At 45.9% G+C, this 7437-nt stretch overlaps 1 protein-coding gene across 1 annotated transcript in view; it reads right to left on the reverse strand.

Annotated features, from left to right (window-relative positions):
* The window catches only part of LOC125395395 (liver carboxylesterase 1-like), a 28668-nt gene extending 22046 nt beyond the window's left edge, over window positions 1-6622 (reverse strand). Inside the window, exons 1-3 of the mRNA XM_087900681.1 lie at window positions 6571-6622; window positions 4546-4750; window positions 1696-1840 (exon numbers count right to left, since the gene is read on the reverse strand). Of these exons, the coding sequence (XP_087756807.1) occupies window positions 1696-1840; window positions 4546-4750; window positions 6571-6622 (402 nt within the window). The remainder of the gene's footprint in view (window positions 1-1695; window positions 1841-4545; window positions 4751-6570) is intronic.
* Window positions 6623-7437: the final 815 nt, after the last annotated feature.

Genomic DNA, 7437 nt, shown 5'->3' on the forward strand with positions numbered 1-7437 from the left:
CACCACCCATCTCACACCTGGACATAGCAAAGGACAGAGCTTGCATTTTGACTGCACCTCAGCTCAGTGGTAACCTAACTTTTCCTGTGACTGAAGAAGTTATCTCAAGGAGCGCACATGTCCCCAGTGGTGCCCCTTCCTGAGGTGTCTCCCGTTAGCCTTCCTCAGGCCTTCCCATCTCCTAAACCCATCTATCCTTCCAAGAAGTCTTTAGATACTGACTTTATCTGACAGGCCACTGCCCATCTGGTGCTGCTGTATGAATTAAAGATCACGAGAAAAGGGAGTAGGTACAATTTCTGATTAATGGTTCCTGACGTCACATTTCAAAGAAGAACTGAAAGAATAAAATTCTATAACATTGCTAATAAAATATGAAAGAACCCACAAACTGTGAACTAATTACTATTCAGAGTACTTTAAAGTACACTATCCATGTATCAAGCAGACAACCTGCTTGAAGTTCCACAGCTCATGAGAGGTGGAGGCAAGACTTGACTCAAGCCCTGACTCCTGTAGCCCACAGCTGCAGTCCAACGAGGTAGCTGTTGGAGTTATGAGGGCAAAGGGTGGGTGTGTTGACTGCCTTGTGTATCCAGGACTGAAGCATGGCTTGAATGTCAACACTACATGATCATGTGGAATGGTGCCCATGTGAAGAAACAGAGGTCAAGAAAGTTAGAAATAGCCCGGGTCACTCATCTTCTCAAAGGCACACCCAGGATTAATCCTGACTCTCTTCTCTGGGACCTGTGTCCGTAGTTGGAACATGTCCTGCCCTTAGGCTCCCACAGCCCATTTCTCCTCCTCCTGGACCCCTGACTCCTGGAGGGAAGGACTGAGGAACGGTCATCTTCAGGTGGAAGGTTGAGTGCAAAGGCTGGCGGGCTGTGACAAAAGGAAGAGGCTACTGTGAAGTCTTCCGCCCCAAGGGTCACTTTCTCCAAAAAGGCCTCTATCCTGTGCCTTGTAACTGGCAGCCTGTCCCACCTCTGGGTCTTTGTTTATATGAAAATGCTGACTCACTGGGTCAGTGGTCCTTGCCAAAGGCAACGAAGAAGAGAAACAGATCAAAGTGACATCCCAGATGCTTGGCAAAGGGAAAGCTTGGGGGACTGACTGCTCCAGTCTGCATCCCACACACCGACGTCATGGGACCATGAAAGCTTTCACAGACGGATCCTGGTGTACTTGGAAGGTCACGCACTTGTTTGGTTTCCAAGGCCATGTTAAAAGATGTGGTTTGAAGGGTCGGGGACCCAAGTTCTTGGTCCATTAACCCTGATTTATAGCTTCCCTCCATCTTTGTTGCAGTTGCTCTCTCTATAAAATTGGGACTAGGTGAGTGTTGGGTTGTGGATTCTTTCCACTTCTGACTTCAATGGAAATTATGTCTTAATTCCTCAGGGATCAGATTGTTAAACAGAAATGAAGACAACCACCATTACTTTCCTAATCTTAATGTAAGAAAACACAGACAAATTGGGAAGTACTTACGGATACATTACAGTCTCCCACGTATACCTAGTATCACTGGAGAAAACTGAAGTACCTGAATAATTTTCCTGCAGTCAAGGGAAGTCAGAGGCCTGGCTAAGGATACCTGTACTTCAAGCATCCTTCACCCCCTCTAAACTGCCTTAGAAAATCCTGGATGCTGAAGCCCCAGGGTGCCGACTTCCACTGAGTGCTTACCGGCAATTTGCTTTTGCTGGTCAAGTCAGTGGGGGAGTAAATATTTAAGTAAAGGCAGTCTTCAGAATACTCAAGAGGAACGTCTTCTAGTTGGTTGGTGAAGACATCAGAGAGCACTGGTCCCACCCCTGTAATTTGGGAGCACCTGAGAAGGGGAGAAAGAGCTTTGAGATTCAAACAGGCAAAGCCAGGGAGGGCTTTCTACTGGGTGGTTTAAACCCACACTTTGAATAGTTATTACCAGACTTGAGACAATGGCATGAATGGGAAGCTATCTGGGAGACCTGGCAAGAGTCCTGGAACCCCACAAAGATCATGCAGAAGCACGGGCACTCATTACAGTCACACAGCAGATCCGAAGGGGACCTAGCATCAACTCTAGGTCTTATTTTTGTAATAAAATAGTCATTATGTCTGTGCAGATCACTGCAGGGGGATGGGTACCCATCAGATCCAATGAGTCAGAATCTCCAGCATCTGCCTCACACAGGTATTGAGCTGACCCAGTCTCATTTCCAGTTGTTCTTACTGCAAGAGGCGTCTGCCTCCTCCATGTAGCTAAGTTACGGGGGATAGCCTTGCCTGGCCATTGGGATGTAGTTTCAGGCTTGAATCCCTGCGGAAGCGAGGTCATACAGTCCTGGAATTTTCCTCACATGTGCTTATTGTCATCTCTCTCATCTGGAGAGCCTCAGGACCGACAGCAAGCCTGGATCAGTGTCCCCTGTACTGCTGAGTTGGATGCAGCTGTCACTGGCTTAAGGAACACAGCATCCAACCTACTCTTGGAGAGTTCAGGTACGAAACCAGCTGCAGAGACTAGTAGACACTTGGGCCTTCAATGTGTAGACATTGTACAGTGACCACGAGCATTAGGAGCATTCAGAGCAAGCAACATAACCTCAATAAATATACAAAACAGAGCACCTGAGACAGTCCCCACAATGACAGGGATGCGGATCTCTCAGAACTCTGACTCCAAACAGCGTTTCTCTGTTTGTTTTAAGGAAGGACAATAGACTTCAAGGGAACATAAAGAAATGATTCATAAGTTCACTGTAAAAGTTTTATTTGGAAAGAAGTTGTCTATAGAGAAATATTTCTAATCACTTGTTGTAGCAGATACAGTTTTTACTGTATGATAGAAATTTAATATTGAGACTAAATGTTAAAAAAATATCCAACGGGGATGCTGAAGCTGAAAACTACAATGAATGAGATGAAAAATGGACCGACAACAAAGGCAGTAGGTGGCAGGTCAGTGGTTGAAGACCAGCCTTTTCATGCTTCTGTTTTGTCGTTTTTATAGCGCTAAAGGCTTTTGAACCTGCCAAGCAAACAGTTTTCCGCCGAGCTGTAACCACAGCCCTCACACAGTGAGAAAAGAATGTGGATGAAGGAAGAAAACTCATGAGACCTATTAGGAGCATCAAAAGAGCAAGCACGGAGGTTCTTAGAGACAACTGACAAAGACCAAGAACAGGGACGCTTATTAACAAAGGATCACAGAGACGGTTTCAGGCTGGAGGGAGATGCTAAGATTCAAAGGACACGAGTTCAATCAAACCCAATAAAATCACCTATGACATACTATAAACAAACTCAACAATCAAAGGTAAATGAAAGCAAACAGTAAGAAAAAGCAAGCAGCACACAGAGTTCTAATATGCCTGGACAAACAAAAGGGAGGGACCTATTGCCACCAGATCTGCCCTACATGAACTGCTAAAGTTCCCAGATAGAAGCCGTGTCATAGGGAGTGTAACCTTTGCTCATGGTAGGCACAGAAACAATTCCAACTGTGTTAGCAGCATCATCACGCTAAGTATCCACGCCTGTCTTTAAACTGAAAACCCAATTTTATTTAGTAAAAATAATACCTATTGAATTTGGTGATAATACGCAAGATAAAAATGTAACATCAAAAACTCAAAACGGCAGGAAAGAGTTGAAATTTAAAGCGTGAGTTGTCTTTGTGACAGGAGGCAAGGTCCTCTCAGGTTAATACTGTAAACACGGGTGTTTGCTGATAGCTACGTAGCTACTATAAAGCCAAAGCTTATCTTGGGGGCAGTGACAAAAAGTCAAAGGATCAAGGGATGCCACTTGAGAAAACCGCCTGACTATAAAGGAAGACAGTGGGGCTGGAGAGACAGCTAGGCTCACAATCAAAAATAAAGGAAGACAGCGAGAGGGGGGACAGGGAAGGGATGTGTAAAAGCTAGGTGCCTTACCTGAGAGGCTGCCTGGGCTTTCAGGCCTTCTGGGCTCAGCTGCAATACTCCCAGCATCTCACCCCCAACACTAGCAGCTTCATCCACGAAAAGTTCAAGACAGGAGAGGTACAATCCCAGTGCCTTGTCTTCCTATCAGCATTTTTATCTAATGAGTGAATCACTAACCAATATAGAACACCACACAATCCATTTTCTTGCTTTACAATTTCTCTCTCTCTCTCTCTCTCTCTCTCTCTCTCTCTCTCTCCCTCTCTCTCTCTCTCTCTCTCTCTGTGTGTGTGTGTGTGTGTGTGTGTATGTATGTGTGTCTGCCTCTCTGTCTCTCTCTCTCTCCTAGAATAAAACTCTATGAAGGTAGGAGATATTTATTGTGTTCACTGACACATTATCAGAACCTAGAATATGTCTGGAATATGACAGTTGCTCAACAGATACATTTTGATCAAAAATTCTACAGCACTCTAGCAGGTGTGGAATGTCTTTGAGATCTTACAGTATGTTAAGGATACATAAACGAAGTGCAATCAGTCAGACAGCCGTCTCAACTCTTTCCTACAGCTCTCTGCGGCAGATACCCTATTGAAAGAGACCCAGGCCCTCCCTAGTGACTTACATAGGAGGGTAGGAGGTGGTGTTCTTCACAAAGCTCCAGGGCTCTGCAGGCTGTGGTGGAGCAAACCTCAGGGATCCAAGAGGAGGCTTGGCAAAGGGGACTCCCAGGAAGACGGCCACAGGTTGTGCGAATCCTTCTAAGGTGACATACTTCCCCAGGACTTTGCCATGGACAGTGTCCACCATGGGTGGTGAGGACAGGTGCTCTGATGATCATGGAATAGAAATAAAAATATACCAAAAGGGATATCGTGTTTTCTGCTTTTATGCATGTGGCCACGAATAAGCTACCATAGCTATGTAGGCGTCAATTGTTTCTAGCATAAAACTAGGGTGAGAAACACCATCCTTCCTAGTTCAGTGGGATGCCAGAAGGGGTAAACCAGAAAGGAAAGCCAAAATGCATCCATCCCATGGAGGTCAGGAGATAGCTCAGTCAGTGAAATGTTTGATGGTATTAGATGCTGGGTGAGATGAACGCGAGGTGGACCCTTGCTTGTTACTTACTACTTATGCTCCTCACCACTGAATGGACCAAGAAAGTAACAAGTGTCAGTGAGAGAGTGAGGCAGAGGGATTGTGAGACAGGAGGAGGAAGAGAAGCCGAGGTAGGGGAGGCTAGTTTGCACCGTTCTTTGGAGCTTGTGGGCTGCCCTCACCTTAGCTCTGAGTGATTAAGTCAGATAGGTGGTAGGTTTAAGAACTTGGTACTGGAGATGGCTGGGGTACAGGTTGGATTAGCTGGATCCTGTGAGTCACAGCATCTAAAGATCTGCCAGGCTTTGTGTTTTAAAGCCTTAAATACAGAAAGCAAAATCCATGCTTATTGCAGGACAACTCAGAACCTCATTATACGTTCATGCCATTTGAGCGGTGGAGAAAGTAAGACTCATAGGACATGTAGTATCCCAGCATCAAGGGCCAAATTGTGCCATTTATTTCTGAATCAAGAGCTAGTGCTTGGCCATCAAACCATGTCTAGACTTTGTCTTCTTTCTGACCCTGAGACACTGTGGCAGATCTGAAACTGAGCGCAAGGCAGAATGAGAACAAATAAATCTGGAATAGAGCAGTCTTTTGGTGATGGAAGAAAACCAGAAGAAAACCCTGGAAATCTCACCCCAATTCCATCTTCAGGAAAACCATTCAGGATTCTTCCAATCCCTCGGTTTCCTCATTGGTAGCATGGCGATATTAGTGTCCGCTTAGCAAGGCTTCTCTGGGAAGTAAAGCCAGGCGACTGGAGTGCACATCTGGCACACAGCAAATGCTCTATGTGTTTACCTCCATCTGACATGAGTTGTAACCTTTGAACTCCTTTCTATATTTCCCATCCCAATTGTTCATCTTCCACCCTGGTTACTGGCATCTACCCGCTTCATGTTTGGAAGAGCATCACTGAGCTAACATAGGCCACAGTTAGTGATTTTGGCTCAGATGTTGCCTCTTTCAGCCCCTCTTGCACTTCCCCCTGGATTTCTACGCTGCTTCCTCCTTCCTTCTGCCACCACTTTGGTGGGTGTCCTCAGTTACGACTGTTTTCACGTTTTGGATTGAGCACTGTTACTCCTTTGTAACCTGGTTTCCTATAAAGACCTTCTAGGGCCATTGGCTGTGCTTTGGTAAGACCAATTTTGAATTATTATTTTGTTCTGACCGCACACATGAGTGGAGATGTTGATGTACTGTCTGTCTTCAAATGGGGGCCACTGGAGGAACATGAGACAGAAACATGTCATGTTCTGGGAAGGCTGCTCTGAGCTATTAGTCCCACCCAGGAGCTGCATAGGACAACATGTGATCCATGGCTGTCATCAAGAGTAGCAGTCAGCATCAGGACAGAGGGTCATGCTGGCTTTTATAGTGCCTCACCAAGTGGCACCAAGACAGGGGTGGAGCTGTGGGAGTTGGTGGAATGATTGTGCAGAAGCAGTCATGCATCCTCTTATACCCATCTCCACCTACCCCAGCCTAGGCCTGGGAGCTTCAAATGTGCCCCCAGGGTCTGTGTAGTAGAACAACTCACCAAAAGCCATGCAAGGGTTGAGGGATGCCAGGACCAGAGCAAAGAGCCACATGGTGGAAGGCCAGCTTCCCTGGGGCCCTGTGAAGTGGCCTCGAAGCTCTTCCGGTAGAGTATGTATGTCTCTCTCAGATGGTGAGGTCTTTTGACCTCAGTTATTCATGCACAGCCCAGTTGTCTCATCATGAGATGAAAGGTGCTCTAACTGTTCCACAAAGTTCCCAGGGGTCTGATGGCAATGCAGTCCAGGCCCAGCTCTTATAATTGGTTCCAGGCTCAACTATCAGATTACGGATGATCTCAAACTGGTCCATCAACTTCTTACATAAAGTCTCTCCCCGTGGCTCTCTAACATCATTCACCTAGAGGTCCTCAAAGGTAGGCACAACAAATGGCACCTTCAGAAGGGGCTCAGCTTTGGTCTGAGACCCCCCAGAAGGCTGGAAATTTTAGAGAAACTCACAGCTCCCGAGCTGCTGTCCTGGGAGTGTTGAACAAGTCTGCAATGTCCCTGGGCTAGTGGGTCAAGAAATTCTGTGTTCTCAAGTGTGCAACTGAAGCTAAATTTCACACAGTTCTCCTTCTGATGCCTAAATTATTTTTCATGTCCCTGCCATGTGGTCTAGCCTGGTGACATCTACTTCTACAGTCAGAAAACTCACTACTCTTTAGCATGTTTAGGAAGTATGTTCATATGTCAAACCAACTCCATCTCTCCTGTGACCTGAAAGACTTCTTCTTAGGATATAGGCTGTTTGCGCCTTTCCCTACTTCCACATGTTCCAGAGCAGACAGCAACACATTTGATATTGGTCTCTAGTTTTTGTTTTGTGTGTGTGTGTGTGTGTGTGTGTGTGTGTGTATCTTGCA

The sequence above is a fragment of the Myodes glareolus genome, chromosome 22 (genome assembly GCF_982192425.1).
Source record: "Myodes glareolus chromosome 22, mMyoGla1.1, whole genome shotgun sequence".
Lineage (NCBI taxonomy): Eukaryota > Metazoa > Chordata > Mammalia > Rodentia > Cricetidae > Myodes > Myodes glareolus.